This window comes from Mustela nigripes, chromosome 3 (assembly GCF_022355385.1).
Source record: "Mustela nigripes isolate SB6536 chromosome 3, MUSNIG.SB6536, whole genome shotgun sequence".
Lineage (NCBI taxonomy): Eukaryota > Metazoa > Chordata > Mammalia > Carnivora > Mustelidae > Mustela > Mustela nigripes.
Genome location: NC_081559.1, coordinates 102,622,068 through 102,645,063, shown reverse-complemented (window position 1 = coordinate 102,645,063; position 22,996 = coordinate 102,622,068). Strand labels below are relative to the sequence as shown.

Below are 22,996 nucleotides of genomic sequence, written 5' to 3'. Positions count from 1 at the left end.
TTTCTCAATTGATTACTGATGGTAATATCCTTATACTTACTTAGGCACAATACTAGAGGAAATGTTTCATATAATCCCTGATTATAAATACTTATAATGAGCTTTATAGATATAGTTACCTATGGAACTTAGATTAAATAATGATTAAAAGGGAGAGATCACAATATGCGGTGGCTATATGACTTGACAATGTAAATTTAAAGCAACCACAAAAAGTTGGGGAAAATTTTTAACCATTTCAGTAATAAATGATATGGTGATATTAAAATTATAGCTTTAAGTGTAATGTGCGATGAAAACATAATTAATTGTGGAATATTCTAATTCTGGAATCCCTTGGGCCCTCTAAGAATTAAAATATTCTGTGTATCTCAATATAGGTTTGTAGAAACAAAGATTCCAACTCTGTACACTTAAACAGCACAGAAATAATGACAAACTAGTAGGAATGAACATTCTTATCAGTCAGATTGAGATTTTTAAAATATCATTTTGCATTAAAACAAACAAGGACTTCTTGAAAAAATAGCTAATTCCTGGTCTATGGCAGTAAATAGATAAAATGAGCCTGAAACATCTTAAAATACTAGATAGCATGGAAGCTGACTACAAAGGTCACGTCAAAAGGACTAAAGGATCAAAAGAACAAAGTGACAAGAAGGGATAATTTGAGCTTCAATAAGGAAAAAGATGGTAAAATATTGAAACCTGTCAAAAATATTTAATCTATGAACAAACGATACTATTTTAAAAATGTATTTGTATATCTCTAAAGATGGGAGGGAACCAATTCACTAACCTGAAAACTCAGCAAATAGGAAAGAATCAAATAGCACTTTTCCCTGCTTTTCATATACGAACTGTGCTACTCAGTAATCAAAGAGTAAAAGAAGGGAAGGAACTCCCTATAAAATATCCCAATGAATAAGTAAAAACAAAAAAAGAATTAAGATTTTCTGTTTTGCTGCCTCCAGTGAATTAATGGATCCAGGCACTGAACATCAATGGTTGTTAACACTAAAAAAGGGAAACCTGGATGTTATGTACCTCCTCACAAAATAATACAAAAAACGGATCAATCTAATTCCAAACATGCCTCTTGATCAAGCTGCAACCTAGAAGAAATACACAGAATAGCAGAACATGTTGAATTATACCATGAATATATATGATCAGTAAAGTCCACACAATAAGAAATTGAAGGTGAAATGATCAAATTCTTTCACAAGAAAATTTTAAGAAAGGAAGGATTAACAGATTTAAAGCTACCAGTTTAAAAAAAACAAAATGCAAAACCAAGTTGTATTATCTAGGAAGGCACACTTGGGTGATAAAACCATAAAAAAAAAAATACAATTAGGGAAGAGACTGTTACTGGGAGAGGGCTCAAAGAGTGTTTCTGAAATGGCTGGCTAAAACCTACTGCCTATGGCGTCTGGGTGGCTAAGATAAGCCTCTGCCTTTGGCTCAGGTCATGATTACTCAGTCCTGGGATCAAGTCCCACCATCAGGCTCCCAGCATCTCCCTCTGCTTCTCTCCCCTGCTCGTGCTCTCTCTCTCTCTTGCTCTCAAATAAATAAATAAAAATTTTAAAAAATCTACCGCTTGACTTGCAGATGTTCACTAAAATATAGTACATACTTGTAGTTCTGTTCTATTTTAGAAAATATTTAAAAAATAGCAATGTAAAAGGATGAGATTTCCGATATGAGTAGATCTTCTAATATTTTCCACATCCTCAATTGTTCATTTCATGTTCCCCTGTAAGAGCCATCCCTCCTTTCCTTTGGAGACTCCTGTTGTAAACATAATCTAAACAGCTAGGACTACGTATTATTCCAACCTGTGTATTGTCACATGTGAAGAGTAAAGTAACTCAGTCCCACTAAAATTTTATGTATTGTGGATGGGGGCGACATTAATTTTAAGTTCTATGGGGTAGCTATTAAAATAATTCCCTTAATCATTTGTAATTATAAAATATTTCAAAAACAATATAGAAATATCAAGAAGTCAATGAACATCCCTCACCTTCTCTGTCTCATTCCCCAGAGATAAATACTTTGAGATGTATACTCTTTTAGATCTTTATGTTTATTTAAAAAATACGTATTATATATATACACAATTTAATAAAAACTAGGATATATAATTCTGCAATTTTTCTTTTGCACTTAGCATTTCATAGACATCTTTTCATATCTATATACCTCTAACTCATCAATTTTTATTGCTGCATATTATTCCAAAATATGGATTTGTCATAATTTCTTTTTTTTAAAGATTGTATTTATTTATTTGACAGAGAGAGATCACAAGTAGACAGAGAGGCAGGCAGAGAGAGAGAGAGAGAGAGGGAAGCAGGCTCCCTGCTGAGCAGAGAGCCCGATGCGGGACTCTATCCCAGGACCCTGAAATCATGACCTGAGCCGAAGGCAGCGGTTTAACCCACTGAGCCACCCAGGCACCCTTGTCATAATTTCTTAACCATTTTTGTTCATTCAGAGTGTTTCTAATTTTTTAGTATTACAAACAATATTGTAATAAAAATCCTTAAACACATTAATTAAAACACCTATATAAATATTCTAAAGGATGGAATCTAAGAAAAGGAAGTGATTAAAGATTATATTCACCTCTGCTGTTCCTTGAACTGCTAAGCAACCTATTTCATGATCTATGACTGATGTTTCCTCCCCTAGGTATATGCATTATACCTTCTGTTTAATCTTCTCAGTGAGGGTGGCACTGATACCCTACTTCTGGTTGTCTCCATCCCCTTTCTCAGGTAATTTTTCTCCATAGCAGCTATTACCATCTATTATTTATTCAGTTAACTAAAGAAAATTGAGTATAATGTATATATAGTAAAATATACATATCTTAAATGTGCAACCCAAAAGTTTACATGTATACATATACATATATATACACACATCTTTTGTAACCATGACAAACTAATACACATATTTTCAAAATCCAAGAGGGCTCCCTCATGAGCCTCCCAGCTAATAAAACCCTTCCAGGAGTGACTGCTATTCTCACTTCTATCAGTACAGACTGGTATTTTTGCCTGTTACTGAACTTTACTCCCACAGAACACCTGCTATGTATTCTGATGTACTCAATTACTTTATAATCTGTTCTGCCCAACAGAATGCAAGCATCGTAAGGGTTTGGTTTTATCTGCCTTACTCACTGCTGTACCCATAGTGTATCTAGAATATATAGTTTTAAAAAAACAAGAGCAAGAAAAGAAACAATGAACTTAAATAATGGGCAAAACATCTGAATAGACATTCATCAAAGATACAATACTCAACATAATTAGTCATTAAAGAAATGCAAAGTAAATCCATGATAAGATAAAACACACCTATTAGAAAAGCTTACAAAGAAACAAAACAAAATGGACAGCACCTCATATCAAAAAGGATGTGAATAACAGGAACTTACAAATATTGCTAGTAGGGATACAAAGTGGTTCACACACTCTGGAAAACAATTTGGCAGTTTCATATAAAGCAAAATAGACACTTACCATATGACCCAGCAACCCCACTATGGGGTTTTTACCCTACAGAAGTAAGAACTTAAATCCACACAAAAATGTGTAAATGAATTTTCTGCAGTAGTCTATTAATAAAAAACAAAAACAAAACACAACTACCAGAAACAATCCAGATGTTCTTCAATGGGTGAATGACTACACACAAAAAGGAATTAACTACTGAAATACATAATAACTTGGATAAATCTCAAATATATTACTGTAAAAAACCAATCTCAGAAGTTTACATAACAAAGGATTCCGTTTATGAGACATGGCGGAAAGGATAAAACTATGGAGTCAGAGAATAGACCAGTGGTTGCCAGGGATCGGGGAAAGGAGGTTAGATTACAAAGGAGTAGCACAAGCAAGATTTTGGGGGTAATGGACTATGTGGTGGTAGTTACATGAATCTACACATGTGCTAAAACTTACACACAAAACCAAAACCCAAATACATTATTTTAAAAAACAAAATACCCCGTTTTCTCCCCCCAAATCTTTTTCTCCTGAGGTTTTCATTCTTCTTTTTCCTCTACATTTCCTTTTCCCTTATTCATAATCTTCTAGATATACAAAATGTTCTTATTTTCTCAAATATGCCATGATCTCTATTGATTTCAGGTCTTTATTCATATTGATGGTCCACAGTGAAAACCACTCTCTTGGCTAATTCTTTTTCATTATTCTGGCTTCAATAAATTACTTCTTCTAAAAAGCCTTCCCTACTCTTTGTTCCCAGGCTGGATTAGATATTCTGTCATATAATCCCATAGTATTCTGTACTTTTCCCTTCATGTTTTCACATATTTAATTGTCAATACATGCACCATTTCCTTCTCCCCCACCATTCTGCAAGCTCCATGAGGGCAGGAATAATTGATGTTTTGCTCACTAAGCAACTCTTTGCACCAACACCGTGGAAGGGACCTATCAGACCCACCTCAATGAATGCTCTAAATCCTGTTTATATTTTGCAGATTGCTATAAATAACTTGTTCTACTTTCTGATTTTCAATCTACATTTTGAAGCAGTCAGAAAACATCTTACCTAATTTTTCCAAATAAAATATTATTTCAAACACACTTTCCCTTGTGACAGTGAGTTAAAACTTAAGTATTCTCTTTATATTTACTCTCCCTTCCACTTTTTTTTTCCTTTTCCTTCTTGTTCAGGGTGTTGTAAAATTCCCCTTCACATTCAATGAACATCTGCATGTTTTCTTCTTGAGTTCTTGGTATCCACACACAACAGAAACATCCTTTCCTGGCATTTTTTATCAGTACAAATACATTTCTAAATACCTTTGATCACTTAAAACTTAAATTAATTTAATGTTACTCTACATTTACGGCCTTCTTAGAAAGGATTTTATAATCTAATAATTTAAACAACAAAAATCCTAATCAAATCCTCAATCAAATCAAATCAAACAAAAAATCCTTAATCAAATCAATAAATAACATGGTTAATTATGTATGAGATCCAGCATGTCACTTAAATTAAAAAAGAAAAGTCTTAACACTCTTTGTACTTCATTGACAGCAATCAGTGAGATCAGAAAGCAAATTACACTACCTTTACAAAACTGCTAAGAACTAAAATGACTGAATTTAGTAATTTTTTTTTAAAGATTTTATTTATCTATTTCACAGACAGAGAGATCACAAGCAGACAGAGGGGCAGGGAGAGAGAGTTGGACCTCCAACTCTCCAGGACCTGGAGATCTCCTCCCAGAACCTGGAGATCATGACCTAAGCCTAAGGCAGAGGCTTAAACCACTGAGCCACCAAGGAGCCCCTAGTAGCCTTTTTATTGTTAACCATAGTTTACTTCACATATGTAAAGCTCCACAGTTTTAAACTTTATAATGATAAAAAAACAAAGTCGAGTTATACAAATATTGAACACTATGTTACATTTTGGAGAACAATGTTAAAATATAACAACCCCCAAACAGGTTGAGGGGGGATGGAGCACATTTTTAAAGAAAACAAAAAGTTCAAGAGAGCCTTACCTACACATTTTAATAGGAATCAGACAGATTACCAAGTTACAAGCATTCAGAATTACCAGATACAGTCAGGTGAGGAAAGCAAGTCATTCGGTTTTTTAAAGAAGGGATTGACCTAGCTTCGTGAAATGTAAGAATTAACACTCCTCTCTTGAAGATCATGGTCAGGTGAGGCCCTCAACAATAAAACCACTTCATGGAACACACACTGAATGTGTACATTAAAATAAATTTAAAATATCTATCTAAGGAAAACTTAACTCCCTTTTAGGCTGTTATTCTTATTAGGCTTAGCAATTTGTCCCAAGAGAATATAAAACCTATTACCAATTGAACCAGTGATTACCCATAATTCCACTTTTCACTGGTCATGTAGAAAAGCTGTACTCCAGTTACTTCTAAAGGACTATAACCTCTTGATGAAGAGATCATGACAGCAATCTAGTTAGAGACACACAAATGAAGAATTGCCACTTAGAAATATGTCTACAACAGCAGAAAAGGGTTTCTGGAAGCAGCAAAGTTTGACACGATAAAGAAGTTGTTACAGAGTGCTGTGTAGAAGAAGCCAATGACTGTAAAATCCATCTTAATAAAGGGATTTGTGGCAAAGGAGAAACACAACCAAAGTATGTTAATATATTTCATTCTGTGCTTTATAAATAAAAATTTATAATGATGTCACCAAATGATGAAAACAACACAAGCCTCACTGAGGTGAAAGCATCTTTTATAATGATAATGAACGCAAAAAAACTCTACTTTTTCTATATAGTTTTATTATCTCTTATGGTCTGCAAAAATCACCTTTATAACGTAGAACACTAGCTTGAAGAAAAATAACATGAAAAACCCACTTCAACCATTCCTCCTCTCTTCAGATATTAAATCTTAAGTGATTGTGAAAATACTTCTATTCAGTGCAACTATGCTGGCAGCACTCACTAGTTACTCCATTTGCTTAATCCTAACAGCACATTAAATAAAAACTTTCATACTGAGTAAACGAAGCCTAACTCAGCAGCATCAAATTAGTTCTCTTTACTTACCCTTGCATAGTGGAATTCAACTCCATAGAGTTCTAAGGTACGTGCTGTGTTCAGGTAATTAAATTCTGCTTCTGCAGGAGACAAACCTCTGTAAAGACATTATGTTTAAAATTAAACCAACCACAAATATGGCCAAATTAGAAAAAAAGCTTACTTACCTGGAAAAATTTTAGCATTCTAGTTGAACCTATTATAATACACCATGCATGACTACTCCTCTTAGTTAATATCTAACTTACCTGGAGGGTACATTTTCAGGACACAAATCATTATTTTGTAGAATTTTTATTTTCCAGAAATATTATATTTTGTAGAATATTTTATTTTCCAGAACGCACCAGGGGATGTAGAGCAAAAGGTACCTTGTGCATTGTTGGTGGGAATGCAGACCAGTGTAGCCATTGTGGAAAACAGTATGGCGGTTCCTCAAAAAATTAAAAATACCAAATGATCTAGTAATTCCACTAATGGGTATTAGCCAAGATATGGAAGCAAGTCAGCATCCACTGATAGATGAATGGATAGGATGTGGTTTACATACATATTACTCAGCCATAAAAAAGAATGAGATCTTACCATTTGTGACAAAATGGACCTAGAGGATATTATACTAAGTGAAATAAGTCAGACTAAGAAAGACAAACACCATATGATTTCACTTACATGTGAAATCTAAAAAATTAAGAAATAAAAAGCAGAAACAGACCCAGAAATACTAAGAAAAACTGATGATTGCCAAAGGGGATAGGCAAAAATGGGTGAAAGGGAACAGGAGATACGGGCTTCCAGATCTAGAATGAGTTACTAATCATGAGGAAGCGCGAGGCACAGCATAGGGAATATAGTCAATGGTATTACAAAAGCGTTGTATGGTAACAGATGGTAGCTACATTTGTGAATGTAGCATAAGGGACAGACTTGCTGAATTACTATCTTATACACCTGAAATGAATATAACTGTATAACTGGCAACTAGATTTAAAAAAAAAAGGATGTGGTTTTAAAAGTCCCTACTTGGGACAACGCCTGGGTGACTCAGCTGGTTAAGTGGCTGCCTTCAGCTCAGATTATCATCCCAGGGTCCTGGGATTGAGTCCCACATCAGGCTTCTTGCTATGCGGGCAGTCTGCTTCTCTTCTGCCCGAAGCTCCCCCTGCTTATGCTTGCTGTCTCTCTCTCCCTTTTTCTCTGGTGAATAAATAAATAAAATCTTTAAAATAGGGGCGCCTAGGTGGCTCAATGGGTTAAAGCCTCTGCCTTCGGCTCAGGTCATGATCCCAGGGTCCTGGGATCAAGCCCCACATCAGGCTCTCTGCTCAGTAGGGAGCCTGCTTTCACTCTCTGGCTGCCTCACTGCCTACTTGTGATCTCTGTCAAATAAACAAAATCTTTTTTAAAAATATTTTTTAAATAGATAAATAAATAAATGAATAAATAAAATCAATAAATAAATATCCCTAGCTGTTCTTATGGCTGATAAAGTCATTTACTCTCTGACTTTTTAAAAGAAGTGTTTTTCAAAAATTTCAGAATTTGGTCCATATACTATATCTGCATTTAAATCACAGTTGCTGCTAAAACATGCAAATTTTGAGATGACTTCCAAAGCAGTGCTTCTTAGAGTATGGTGTCCAGTCATGTGTTGATTCATAACAAGTATAAAAACGGAGAGAGTCAGAGTCTTTTATATCTCATAGCATTCTGGCAGAGTAATTTCAAGTCTATCGAATCTAATAAGAAAAACAAAGACTTGCAATTTTTTATGTCTCTGTCTATTCTACTTTCCTAGTAATTAAATTTTATTATATCTTTCAGAAGTTTCATTCCATGACAGATTGGGGAAAAATCAGTCTTTCATCACAGATAGGCTTAGAAGTACTGCTGTATACAATCTGATATAGAAGAGATAATGTCCAAATTGTTTATATTTAAGAAATGTCCCAGGTGATTCTTATGAACACAAGTCTGAGAACTACTGCTCTAGCAAAGGCTTTCAAAACAGATTTACTCCTATATTATATATGCTTCTAACAATTTTTGTTGTCTGATATTATTAGACTACAGCAGAGCCAAAACAACAAATTACAAAATTACAAACATATCAACCTTTCACTCACTAATGATACCAGAAAAGGAAGCCAACGGCCTGCCAATGCATGATCATAAAAATGGGATTCCTAAAACAAGCACATATACCTCAATTTTCTATAAATTCAATGAAGTTAAACAAATACTCTACCTCCCCACCCCACACCCTACTCCTTAGTTAAACTGGATGACTCTATTTTTTGTTAAATGATCTGAGGAATCATTTCTTTAAATGAAATATAATATATAACCAATATTTTGTCAAACTTTTTCCTGACAGAAGGGATTTTTCCATTACTGGCAAATTTAAAAAAAAAATTTGGCTTATCTTTAAATGCTTGATTTGGATATACTATGTGTAAAACTTTTATTATAAATGGCATTTTTATTGTTAGACCAAAACAGACCCCTCACCAACATTAGGGCAGTCTACCGAAATTCTCATCTTTTTAGTCTTATTTTAGATTAAAGGTCAGCAAACTATTATTGAAAAGAGCTGAAAGTAAATACTCTGGGCTTTCAGGTCACACGGTCTCGCTATTTAACTACTCAACTCCACTGCTATATGCAAGCAGTCACAGATAGGAGGACAAATAAGGGAACCTATGCTCCGATAAGTGTTCATATATGGACACCAAACTGGAATTTCTCAAAATTTCACATGCCACAGAATGTTATTCCTCTTTTTGTATTTCTCTCAAACATTTACAGTGTACAGATCATTCTTAGCTCATGGGCCATACAAAAATAGGCAGTGGGCAAGTTTGCCAACCTGTTTTAGATATATGGGCCATTACCAAATGAAAGTTAAGTTTCCTTAATATTAAGAACTAATATTTCTTTAATGCTTACCTAATGTGCTGGGCACTGTTCTGAGTACTTTGTATATATAAACTCACTTAATCCTTACATTAACTCCAGAGACAGATACTTTTATTACCCCCAATTTATATATAACGAAATACAGAAACAGAGGTAGAAACCAATTTGGCCAAGATTGTTAGATAGTTAAGTTGTCTTAACCAGAATTTCAGACTAGGCAGTCTGGCTCTCTAGTTCAAACTTTTTCTTAGCCAATGAGCAACACTGCCTTAGTCCCACCACTGAGCATTTTGAATTGCATGTTAAAGCAAGAGTAACCCAATAAACAATATTATTTTCTATTCAATGCAAAAAATCTCTTCTTGAAACAAATTATGTCACAGAAAATTAAGAATCACAAAATATCAAAGTTGAATATTGTTATGAATGAAAAAATGCTACTTATTAAAGGACTTTTAATTATTAATTTAATATTACATAAGGTTACTTTTTTCCTCTTGGCTCATAACCCAACAAATGATTCCTTTCACATAGCTAAAAACTAAGAATGAATTACTAAGTAGACTGATCTGTAACAACTGATCTGTGAACATAATACTAATATTCTAAAATTCCTACTTAAAGAACTGTCAACTTTACATAATAGCAATTTTTTTCTTAACTTCCTTCCTTCCCTCCCTCCCTCCCTCTCCTTGCTTCCCTCCTCACACACCCCTCTTTCTTTCAGTAGGCTCCATGTCAGCATGGAGCCCAACATGGGGCCTGAACTCACAACCCTGAGATCAAGACCTGAGCTGAGATGGAGAGTCAGAGGTTCAACCAAGTCACCCAGGCGCCCCAATAGCAAATTTCTGTTTACATAGTTTTGTGGTTCTCACTAGAAATGAAAGAAAACCTCATATAATTCTATGAAATTAGCAATGATTTTTCTTAGTATAGAAAACCCACATTTCCTTACATTAATCCTACTATTTTAAATAATAGTAAACTGTTCTGTATTAATTAAATTTAACAATCACATTAGAAATAATTTGAAACATTTCTCTAGAAAAGATGCCCTTGGGAAGTTTATGAAATAAGGAGAAAAATAAACAAATCCTTACGTATGTTGCTGATGTAATTTTGCAATTTCTTTTTCAAAATCTTGAGGTTGATCAGGAATGAAAGAATAATCTGAGAGGTAGCCTGGCAAGTTTTCTGACTGATTGTAGTCTCCAAGTTCAGCTATTACATGGAAGGAAAGTAGTCACAATTTAATAAACACATTTTCTAATTCTAATAGCCAAATCAGCAATGTCGTGAATTCCATTTTATTTCTGGAAGTAAAATATTTGTTTAACTGCTAGCTACCATGTAATCAAGTTATAACAGCACACTTAACATTCTTCTAGGTTTCAAACGTCAGAAAGAACTTTTTTCCCAGAAATCCAAGTAACTGCTAACTAGCTGAATTTCTATTATATTTCCTTTGCAATCACTGTTTTTTGTGATATAGTAACTAATGTCTAAAGAACTCTTGTATTAAAGGCGCTGTATTATCAACACAGACCATGCAATCACATGCTACATGACTCAAGAGAGGATTCAGACTTACATTGAACAGCAAATGAAGCCAAAAGGGCAGCAGTATTATAAGGACAGGGCAATCTAATAAAACAAAACAGAAAATATATAACCAAGGTTAAACACAATAATTTCAAAAGCACTGTAATTTATATACTATCACATATGAAGTTCCATGACTTACATTTTAACTATTAACTAATGAACTTATCTGATGAAAAAAATTCATACTGCATATAACCATCTTTCAATAGATACTTTGTTTACAATGATCATGAGTTACTTAAGTAATACACAATTAAAAGTACTTTCAAAGTCCATTATTAAAAATTTTAAAATAGCCCACCTTCCAGTAAGAATGTCTTGTTTAATCTGCAAAAAATACTGGTACCTTAAAAAAAAAGAGAGAGCAAGAGATGGCATTTAGCATTTACTGTAATCACAACAATTAGGTTTAAAAATTGTATGCTTATATTAACTAATAAAATTGAAATATTTAAATATTTGCTTTTATAATCTATATATTACCACATGTAAAGATATTTTTAAATAAGTTTTCATAAATTCATGAATCCTAATCTTTAAAATTCTTTGATAAACGAAACTCTGTACTACAAATAACTTGTTTCCGCTAGCTTCTATTATAAAAACTCAAGATCTTTAAAGAGTTATGTAACTGAGAAAGATTAGGGAGAATATTCTGAAGATTGGTGTTTGCAGAAACTAGAACTGGGCAATCGAAAACTTGAGTCAGAGACATAGGAGAGCTGAGAGTAGCAATGCACTAGAGATCAAGTGGAGAAAGTCATCCTTTCTTCAGAGACAGAATGCCAGGTGCAAAGACAGGTCTATGGTCATCTTATTATGCTGCCGGAAGCTGCTAAATGTAGAAAAGCACCATTCCATTTTCATTTGATTTAAGAAAGCTCTTTATGATCAGAATAAAAACAAAACAAAAAACTTAAGCTCCCTTCCCTACCATCAGAATTGCCAAGTACCTAAAGTCCTTTAAAACCAACAAAAATATAAATTTCTATTAAAAAGAATGCTGATATTGCTTATAAAATGGTATTGTCTTCCTGTCCCCGCTAGTAAGTCATTCCCTCGGAGATATGTCAATGCTTGCAAGAAGTCATCTGTGCTATGTGACATTGGCATAAGACCAAATTCTGTGCCTTTAAAAAATGCTTAAACAGGGAATTTAAGACTTTATTTTATCCCACTGAAAAAAGTATACATACTCCAATAATCAAAAATCAGGTTTAACAATTTCAATTTCTGGCTGATTAAAATTATTAAAGAGCTCCATGACAATATTCAAATTACCAAAAAATGTAATTAAGGATTTCAGAGAATCAGATATTCCCTAAAATTTTTTTTAAAAGTTGATACAAATATTTGGTTTCACATATTAATGAAGTACATAACTCCCTGTGAGAATATGTAATATTGTAAATATTACCTATGTATTCAATTTAAGACAATATATTTCTACCTAGGTTACTTGGTTTCATAATTAAAAGTTAAACGTTCCTGGTAGGAACAAATCTTATAGTTAAGATTGAAAAGGCATCTATATTCTTTTTTTTTTAATAAACTTTTTTTTTTTAAATTAGACAAACAGAGATCACAGGTAGGCAGAGAGAGAGAGAGAGGAAGAGAAGCAGACTCCCCGCTGAGCAGAGAGCCCGATGCAGGGCTCAATCCCAGGACCCTGGGATCACAACCTGAGCTGAAGGCAGAGGCTTTAACCCACTGAGCTGCCCAGGCGCCCCCAGGCATCTATATTCTTAACATAATATTGTAAATCTTATATACATAATACCTATGCCTGCTAAATTTTATTTATATACCACCCAGTAAGGGCTGAGTGGAAAGCAGAATTCAAGTCCTGGCTAAACCAGCCAGTGCTCTTTAGAAAATCAATTAAAGGCTTCGTTTCTATATTTGCAAAAAACAACGAATATCACTTGTCTAGTATGTGTATCCCATAGGCCCTAAATAAGGTGATAAAAACACAATTTTTAAAGACAATTAAAACTTTTATGATGGACTTATTTGGCTTAGCATGATAGCCTCTAGTTCCACGCACATCACTGCAAATGGCAAGACTTTTAAGATAGATTAAAAATGTCTGAGGTAAATATAGAAATGATATATTTAATCTGTGAAAATAATACAACTTTTCTAATCCAGTAATACCATAAGCACTTTTTATGTACTGAGTATACCTAAGCACGAAAAAGGTACCAAAGAAATGTCATCTGTAGTGTCATGACTCCTGAGAAAACTCCAATTTTAAGGATGCCAGCACCTGCTAATACCAAATGACCTGTAAGCTCTGTAGGTCCACTCTTTCATACGACTTATCTAAAATGGGATCTCAAGGTAAGGAGGTGTGGCACGTTTTCTATTTTGTGGTTTTAAACTAGTCCTTAAAATTTAGCAAATGCGGCTGAAGTTGTCATATTATTAATCATAACCACTGCATTAAGGCTATCAAGCACTAAAATTTTAAAGGGGTATTTCTTAAACCTGCATAACAGAATCACCTGGGAAGTTTGTAATAATGTCTATGCACAGGTTCCTTCTGAGACCTAATTAAATCAGAGTATCTCAGGGGTATGACCGAGGAACCAGGTATGTTTTTAAGCTCCTCTAAGTGAGTCTAAGCTGTAGTGAGGGTAGAGATCTGATATACTCTATGGTAATATAATAAAAACTCATTTTACCAAATACCACTAGTTATAAGCCTCTAGGACATTCTATCATAAAGGACTTTCGAAAGAATACATTATTTTGAGTGAAAACAAAGATAATGCTCTAAACAACAGACTGAGTACAAAGTAATTGCTTGATTACTACCAAACTTGGCTTTCCCTTCTTCTACTTCAGGAAGATATGACGACTTAATTATCACTGAGATACATTAATTCCTTGACTATGTTTTAAACACAGGTTATAAAAGACTCAACACATTCAAGCTCTATAGAAATTCAAATACATTATTTTGAGTGAAATAAATTATGAATATGGCTGCAAATGACCGTATTTTAATTGCTTGCTAACAAACTTTTCATAAATATTAAAAACATTAGAAATCCAACTTTGAATTATTGGTCTTTTAATTAACAAATATTTCTTATACATTAAAATTCTGATTACAAAAATATTGATTATGGAATACTTTGCTACTTGATTTCAGATTACATTTACCAGGAAATAGTAAAATGTAATTAAAAATGTTTTATAATTTACAATTTCATTAATTCAGAGTAGTTTCTCTGAAGTTAAGCCAAAATTAGGGAAAGTTTTATAATATTAAGAATTATTTATTAAGATAAAAGATTTTGTTATTTTAATTAATTAACAAAACTTGACTGATTAAGAGCTATAATATTAAACTGAAGATTATTCATATAATAAAGATAAATTACCTTGGAAATATTATTAGTTTTGAATGTTAGGACTGCCTAATCCAAGGCCTACATTCCTAAATTCTGTTATAAAAAAGGTTAACAACCTGTCCTCAACAAACACACAGAAAAGGACTCTCAAGAATGTCAATCTAACTTTTCTTACCTGGTCTACTGAAAACCCTATTTTATAAACACCTGAGGATTGCCAGATACAGCTAAATATCTTTAATTTATTCTTCTGTTGCTTCTTCACATCACCACAGTATTCTAAAAAATGGCCATCACGGTAACAACTCCCAGCCTATCTACAGGAAGCTTTAAGTACAGATTGCTAATTTAGCACCTACCTTTTAGAGTAATTCCGAATATAATCACTGACCGATAGTCTTATATGAGACTTTTATGGAAGGTCTTATATGCTAATGTTTCATTTAGTCATTAAAAAAAAAACCTAATTACTAATCCTGTCTTTCAAGCAACACACAAGATTCAGGTACAGATACCACACTGTAATTATTCCCAGTTCTACCTTAAACAGCTCACCTAACATTCATACACTTTCACAATGCTCATCTGAGTCATTCTTGTGTACACTTTGTCAAGCGGAAGTGACAAGAAAAATCAGATTTTGAGTCAAGAGCAGACTTAAAGTGGACAATAAAGTGGGCACATAAAAGTGTACTGTTGCAATCCCTGCCAACATCCCTTAAAAAAGGTACCTGCTCACCTGAAACTAACAACAGTGTATGTTAATTATACTTCTAAGGAAAATGGTAGGAGTGGAGGAAAAAAATAAAAGACTTTGAATCTTAGCAAAAGGTAACTACAGATGCAATTTTCAGAGGCAAAAAAAAGGTACCTGTTGACCATTACTCTTGCACATAATGGTTACATATTTTTCCAAATTCTACGTTATCCTCGATAGAAATAAAAAACATATAGAATATGCTTTTACATGAAAAAAAAAGCAGACACAATTCTCACTATGCAGCATCACTTGGATACAATTATATTATCATCTGATTATCTCAAGTAGTTATAGCAGTACTTCTTAACCATTTTTTTTACAAGTAGAAAAATCTAATTTCATATGGTTCAGGAGGCTGCTCATGGCTGGATGGGGTGGCCTTGGACCTCCAATCTCCTAAAGCCCTCCAGCCATCCAAGAAGGGAGGAAACATGAAAGATCCATAATCCATTCTGTGTGATCAGTGGGAATATCAGAATTACACACCATGACAATATTTCTACCTAAATAATTTCAAAATTTCATAACAGCTCTGACAATATTTTCAGGAAAAATATGCTCCATAAACCCACCTTGTATATTCTTCTTGTAACTTGTTGGGGTCACTTACAAAAAATTTGACTCTAAAGTTCAAATTGTAAGGAGATCCTCCTAGAATTAATAAAAGCAGTTCTAATTAATCAGACTATATTAATCCTTTACCTTTAGGTAGTATACTTTTAAAATGTCAAGTAAATATGTATGCTCACTCTTTAGCTGCTTCCTTATTGGTTTGTTTGGATCCAGCCACCGCTGAAAAATAAATAAATAAAACTGATTTCTTTTCCCTTGAGGAAATAATGTATCAATTATTGCAAATTTGTAATATTTGAAGATCCATGGTAAAAACTGCATCTTGAAAACACTCTAGGAGAAAATAAACTACAGATGTTCATATCAAGTATAGCAAAATAACACTAGAAAGTACTGAATATATTTGTGGTAGCTCTGAGTTTTTTATTTGAATTTCCCATGAAATTATACAGTGTATAGTAACCTCTATTCCAAAAAGAAAAATCCTTAATAATAGCAATCTGAAGTGAATCCCGTTAATTTAACTATATTATATAATAGTGTGGCAAGTTTTTAGAATTCTTGGTATCTTTCATAAAAATCTAGTTGACCTTATACTCTCTTTCAGACAAAATCTAACTACCCATCATGAAAATATACTCTTGATCGCTTCTCAGCCTTTTGGCTAAGATCAAGTGAAAATATACTCTTGAGAAAGAATTTCTTTTCTTTTTTTTCTAAAGTAGACTCCACACCCAGCACAGAGCCCAATCAATGCAGGGCTTGAACTCACAACCCTGAGATTAAGACCTAGCTGAAAGCAAGAGTCAGACATTCAACCAACTAAACCACCAAGGCACCCCAACTCTTAAGAAAAACTTTCTAACTTCTACTTATTCCCTCAAAAATAAAACTATCGCCCCTTGCCCAACAACAACAAATTCACACTGATTTTCTAAGAGATAATGTTTAGTTTGCAGGTGTGTTTGTTTGTTTAGGTGTGAGAATTTTAAGTAGCCTCAACACTTCTAATGCCAGTTGAGCTCTACTTTAGGAAAAGTATAACTAAATTCAGACTGCCAACATGTTTCAGTTAAAAAAATTAAAGAACCCAGGGGCACCCGGGTGGCTCAGTGGGTTAAAGCCTCTGCCTTCGGCTCAGGTCATAATCTCAGGGTCCTGGGATCGAGCCCTAAATCGGGCTCTCTGCTCAGCAGGGAACCTGCTTTCCTCCTCTCTCTCTCTGCCTGCCTCTCTGCCTACTTGTAAAAAAAAAAGAAAAAAAAAATTTTAAAGAGCCCAAAATGGTATTAGATGTGACAGTATTTTCAAAGCACTACATAAGTATCAACTTATGTCTTATTATGTATAAAACATACTCCTATCACCCATATTTGATTCCATGCAGAGTACAAAGATTTTAATAACAAATGGCTGAGAATAATCCATAAATCTTCCCTTTCCACTATCCACAACAACCAACATCAAATCCAGCTGATTTTTCCTTCCAGCTATATCCTGAATTTAACAGTTCTCCATCCACTCTGCCACTATCTTTATGTCTGGGATAGCTCTGGTCATAGCCTCTTGTTGTTGTTGTTGTTGTTTTTAAGATTTATTTATTTTAGAGAGAGTGTGTGTGCACATGCACACTACGGGGAGAAGTGGAGGAAGAGAGAGAGAGAGAGAGTCCCCAAGCAGACTTGGAGCTGACTGCAGTGCCTAACAAGGGGCTCGATCCCATGACCCAAGATGACAACCTGAGCCAAAACCAACAGAAACTTAACTGTCTGAGCCATCGAGATGCCCCTGGCCATAGCCTCTTAACTGCTCTCCCTGATGTTTTCTTACCATGTTATTCTTCATTTTCCATCGCAAAGCTACAGTAATCGTTCAGAACATGTCACTTCTTTGCTTAATAGCTCTTGATAATTTCTCAAGACAAGGTTCAAAGTCCCTGCTAGGGGCTTACATGATCACTTCTTACCTCAACTTACTAAGCTCCAACCGTAATGGCTTCTCATCTGTTTCTCACAGATGCCATCCTAGGGCTTCAAATGAAGGCTTCATTAGGCACAGAATGTCCTCCAAATTTCTCATAGGTGACTTCCTTTAAGTTTCAGCTTAAATGCTACCTCCTCAGATAGACCTTCACTGGCTGTCACTGATCTCCCTACCAGAAGTACATCACAAAGCTCTTATTTCCAGGGGGCCTTGGTAGCTCAGTTGTTAAGCGTCTGCCTTCAGCTCAGGTCATGATCCCAGTGTCCTGGGATCAAGCATGGAGTCAGGCTCCCTGCTCAGCAGGAAGCTGCTTCTCCCTCTTCCACTCCCCCTGCTTGTGTTTCCTTTCTTGCTGTCTCTCTCTTTGTCAAATAAATAAAATCTTAAAAACAAACAAACAAAAAAAACCTCTGACTTCTTTAGTTATTTTCTATAAATAGGCAAGGGATATTAATTTCTTTTATAACATTTTCTTAATCGTAATGTTTGTTTTGTCTTTTTATTGCCCATCTCCTTCATTAGATTATCAACTCCATGAGGTAAGGGATAAAATCTGATTCATTCAAAGCAGACAATCAGCACATCGGCACAAGTCTTGGCATATAATTTGTATTAAAAAAATTTGATGGGGTGCCTGGGTGGCTCAGTTGTTGGGCATCTGCCTTCAGCTAGGGTCATGATCCCAGGGTCCTGGGATCGAGCCTTGTGTCAGGCTCCTTGCTTGGTAGGGAACATGCTTCTCTCTCTCCCATTCCCCCTGCTTGTGTTCCCCTCTTTCACTGTGTCTCTCTCTGTCAAATAAATAAATAAAATCTTTAAAAAAAATTTTTTTTGATGAATGACCAACTAAGCCTGCTGAATGACTCAGCAATTGATACAGGGGTGGGGGTTGGAGGGGGGAGTCTGCTTCTATCCCAATAATCAGCTGTTTTTCACCACTACTTAACTCATTTGTTTCCCCCTGCATTGTCTACCGATCTACCCATCTTCCAACCCATCTATATCACAGTGATTTTATTCTTCATGTTTTCTAGAAAAAGTCATATATTATATTCATTTTAATGCTTGTCTATAATCAAAATTTGGGCTTGAGTTATCTACTCAAAGCCTGTCCTCCACATTTAGTACTCCTGTAAAATATTCTAAAACAGTATCAGAGATACAAACACATTTGCATACACAAATAGATGTATTAAGCTAAGAAAGCTTAGAAGGAGTACAATAATAAGTACTGGGAAATTTAACAGACCTCATCAATGATGTCAAAGAGACAGGATTTCGTTTTTGGCTTAAACCATGAAGATGGAATAATGCTACAATGAGCACTACTGGACAGTAAAAATACTGTTCCCAGTAAAAACACATCATTAAATCAAAAGAGAAAGTGGAAAAACAGACAACATACACATAAGTTCTACAAATCAGTGAGAAAAAACCCAATACTAATAGAAATACAGATAATGGGTAAGAATAGAAAGTTCACAGGAAATATATATAACATTGAAGAAAAAATATTCAATCTTGACCATAATTAGAGAAATACAGAAGTAATCTACATTAGGTTTTCATTTTTCAGCAATAAGACACTGGCAAGGATTACAACTTTGAATGCCATACCACAATGGCTTCAAGAATGTGGAAACAGGTATATATACAAAGCTCATGAGAATAAAAGTTATACCATCTCATTATAGGACAACTGGGCAATATTTATCAAAATATAAACTGTAAATGACCACAGACCCAGCATTATTTTATATAGCATTATATACTAGATACAGTTCACATAATATAAAATTTACCATCTTAAAATGTATACTTCAGTGCACTTGAGTACATTCACTATGTTGTATGACCATCAACAGTAAATGTCAGAATACTTACATCACCCCCAAAAAGAAATCCCATATCTATTAGCAGTCAGTCTCAGTAACCCCCCCACCCACCAAAGCCCCTAGCAACACTAATCTACTTACTGTCTCTATGGATTTCATTATTTTGGATGTTTCATATGAAGGTAATCATATAACAGGTGGTCTTTCGTGTCTCATTTCTTTCATTTATTGTAATGTTCTCAAGGACCATCCATGTTGTGGCATTTAATAGTACCTCATTCCATTTTATAGCTGCCATTTAGGCCTTTTCTATCTTTTGGGTCTCATGAATTACACTGCTACGAACATTCATGAGCAACTTTTGTCTGAACATGAGCCCCGCATCAGGCTCTCTGCTCGGCAGGGAGCTTGCTTTGCCCTCTCCCTCTGCCTGCCTGTGATCTCTCTTCAAATAAATAAGTAAAATCCTTAAAAAAGGGGGGGGGGGGCAGGAGGCCATGAGTGCCAGAGAGGGAGCTGGCCAGGTCAGGTCTACTCAACTCTCTCCAATGTATGTCTAGGATTGGTATTATTTGCTTAAATGATAACTTTATATTTAACTTTTTATCAAGTATTATCAAGTATCTATCAAGTATTAATAGCTAATAGGGAGGTTCTGGTTCAAGATAGCAATGTAGGAGAATCCTAAACTCACCTCCTCCCATGGCCACACTGAATCTAAAAGCTAAATATGGAACTATTTCCTCTGGGGAAAAAAACCCCACAAAACTAGATGAATGACTTCCTCCTACTGGGTGAAAGAGAAAAAACTCACGTCAAAGTGGTAAGGACAGGCCAGGACACAATCTCACCATAAACCCCACACCCAGCATGGTAACCCACAATCAGGAGGGAACTTGCAATCCCATGTTTCTCCCTGCAGAGCAAAGGGTTTGAACCACACATCTGACACCCCAACTTTTAAGACCTGCACCTGAGAAATGAGCATCCAAAACCTCCAGCTTTGATAGCCAACTAGAGCCTGTGACCCTAAGACTTCTAAACTACAGTAAACTGAGAAACAGTTTTATGTAAATGAGGCCTATTTGTTTGTGTTGAAGATTTGGCCTTAGGGAAAGGCTTCCAGTTTGGCACACATATAAGAACTTACTTAAGCATTCTCCAGGGAAGGAAGATGGTTGGTACCGTCTTTGTACTCTCTTGCCCCACCCAGGTTGTTGGCGTTGCTAAGAAAGCTTGTGTCTGCTGCCAGAGAACACACCCTTCAATGGTTTGGCTTTGAGGGCCAGAAGGGCTTCGGCTCACAGGTCAAAGGGGGACAGAAGCAAACAAAAAACAGTTCTTAAATGCCTATCATCCCAGGGCTCCGAATGGAGGGAGCAGACAGAAAAGCCCACCTCCTAGTATTCCCCTAAAAGAGGCATATTTGCTTACTTTAAAAGCTGCTGTGGACGGTACTGCTTCCCAATCAGCCTGAATCTAGGTGCTCACTGAGATGCTCCCCTTTGAGACACTGACAGGTCTTGGCACACCTTTAACTACTAGGAGCCACTAAAAATAAAACAGGCACAAGCTAGGGCAGGGGTGCATGATAAGGTTCAATACAAGGCCATTTCTTTGAGACTGGCAGAGGTGACTGATTTACCTAATGCATAGAAACATGGAAAGTAAAGCAAAATGAAAAAATCACAGGAATATTTTCAAACAAAAGAAAAAGAGAAAGCATCAAAAAAAGACCTTAATGAAATGAAATAAGTGATTTACCTGATAAAGAGTTCAAAATAATACAGTTGCTCACCAAGCTTAAGAGAAGAACTGATGAACACAGTGAGAACTTCAACAAAGAGACAGAAAATATAAGAAAGTACCAAAAAGAAGTCATAGAACTGAAGAACACAAATAGATAAACTGAAACATACATTAAAGGGGTTCAACAGCAGACTTAAATGAAGCAGAGGAAAGATCAGTGAATTCAAAGATAAGATAGCAGAACTCAAGGATAAGAAGAGCAAAAAGAAAAAAAAAAAAAAACATTGAAAATGAGGACAGACAGCTTAAGGACTCATGCGACAAAATCTATCCGTTCAGTATTCACATCATAGGGCTCCCAGGCATAGAAAAGAGACAGAAATGAACGAAAAACTTACCTGCAGAAATAATGGCTGAAAGCTATCCTAACCTGGGGAAGGAAATTGACAACCAAGGAAATTGACAAACAGATCCAAAAATCTCAGAGAGGTTTTGAGAAGTTTCCAAATAAGAGGAACGCAATGAGACCCACTGTAAGACACATTTTTTTTTCAAGGAGAGAATCTTAAAAGCAGCAAGAAGGAAACAATTTGTTACGTAAAAGGGAAATCCTGTACGACTCTCACATTTTTCAGCAGAAACTTTGCAGGCCAGAAGACAATGGCATATTTAAAGTGGGGTAAAAAAACAAAACAAAACAAAAAAAACCCTGACAACCAAGAATACTCTATATGGCAGAACTGCCCTTCAGAACTGAAGGAGTGATCAAGAGTTTTCCAGACAAGCAAAAGTTAAGGGAGTTCATCACCACTGGGTGAATGTTAAAGGTACTTCTTTAAACAGAAATGAAAGGGCAATAATTAGTAACAAAAAATCAGAAAAGTATAAATCTCACTGGTAAAAGTAAATACATAGTAAAATTCAAAATAACCTAATGTCATAAAGGTGGTGGATTAATTACATATTAAGCCAGTATGAAGGTTAAAAGATAAAACTAGTAAAAATAACTATAACCACAATAACTTGTTAATGGATGCACAAAGTAAAAAGATGTAAACTGTGGCATCAAAAACACAAGATGGTGAGAGGGTAAAAATGCAGAGGTTTAAGATGTGTTGAAACTTAAAATGTTATCAACTTAAAAGAGACTGAAAAATATAAGTTGCTTTATGTAAGCTTCATGGTAATGACAAAGCAAAAACCTACAGTAAATACACAAATGGTAAAGAGAAAGCAATCTAAACATATCACTACCAAAAAAAATCATCAAATTGCAAAGAAAATAAGACACATCTATCCATATGCTACCCACAAGAGACTCACTTCATGTATTAAGGATATACAGAGAGAAGGTGATGAGATGGAAAATAATATTCTATGTGATGGGGGAAAAGGCAGAAGGAAATGCATATAAAATTAAATTTTCTGGGGTGCCTGGGTGGCTCAGTGGGTTAAAGCCTCTGCCTTCAGCTCAGGTCATGATCCCGGGGTCCTGGGATTAAGCCCCGCATTGCACTCTCTGCTCAGCAGGGAGCCTGCTTCCTTCTCTCTCTCTGCCTGCCTCTCTGCCTACTTGTGATCTCTGTCAAATAAATAAATAA

At 35.0% G+C, this 22,996-nt stretch overlaps 1 protein-coding gene across 4 annotated transcripts in view; it reads right to left on the bottom strand.

Moving 5' to 3' along the window:
- The window catches only part of PTPN4 (protein tyrosine phosphatase non-receptor type 4), a 216,864-nt gene that overhangs the window by 100,498 nt on the left and 93,370 nt on the right, over positions 1 to 22,996 (bottom strand). For 2 of the 4 annotated variants that reach the window (XM_059394458.1, XM_059394460.1), the window contains exons 4-9: positions 16,005 to 16,047; positions 15,828 to 15,927; positions 11,435 to 11,479; positions 11,120 to 11,172; positions 10,629 to 10,749; positions 6,616 to 6,703 (exon numbers count right to left, since the gene is read on the bottom strand). In XM_059394458.1, the coding sequence (XP_059250441.1) occupies positions 6,616 to 6,703; positions 10,629 to 10,749; positions 11,120 to 11,172; positions 11,435 to 11,479; positions 15,828 to 15,927; positions 16,005 to 16,047 (450 nt within the window). The remainder of the gene's footprint in view (positions 1 to 6,615; positions 6,704 to 10,628; positions 10,750 to 11,119; positions 11,173 to 11,434; positions 11,480 to 15,827; positions 15,928 to 16,004; positions 16,048 to 22,996) is intronic. The other 2 variants (XM_059394459.1, XM_059394461.1) reach the window with 2 other exon arrangements.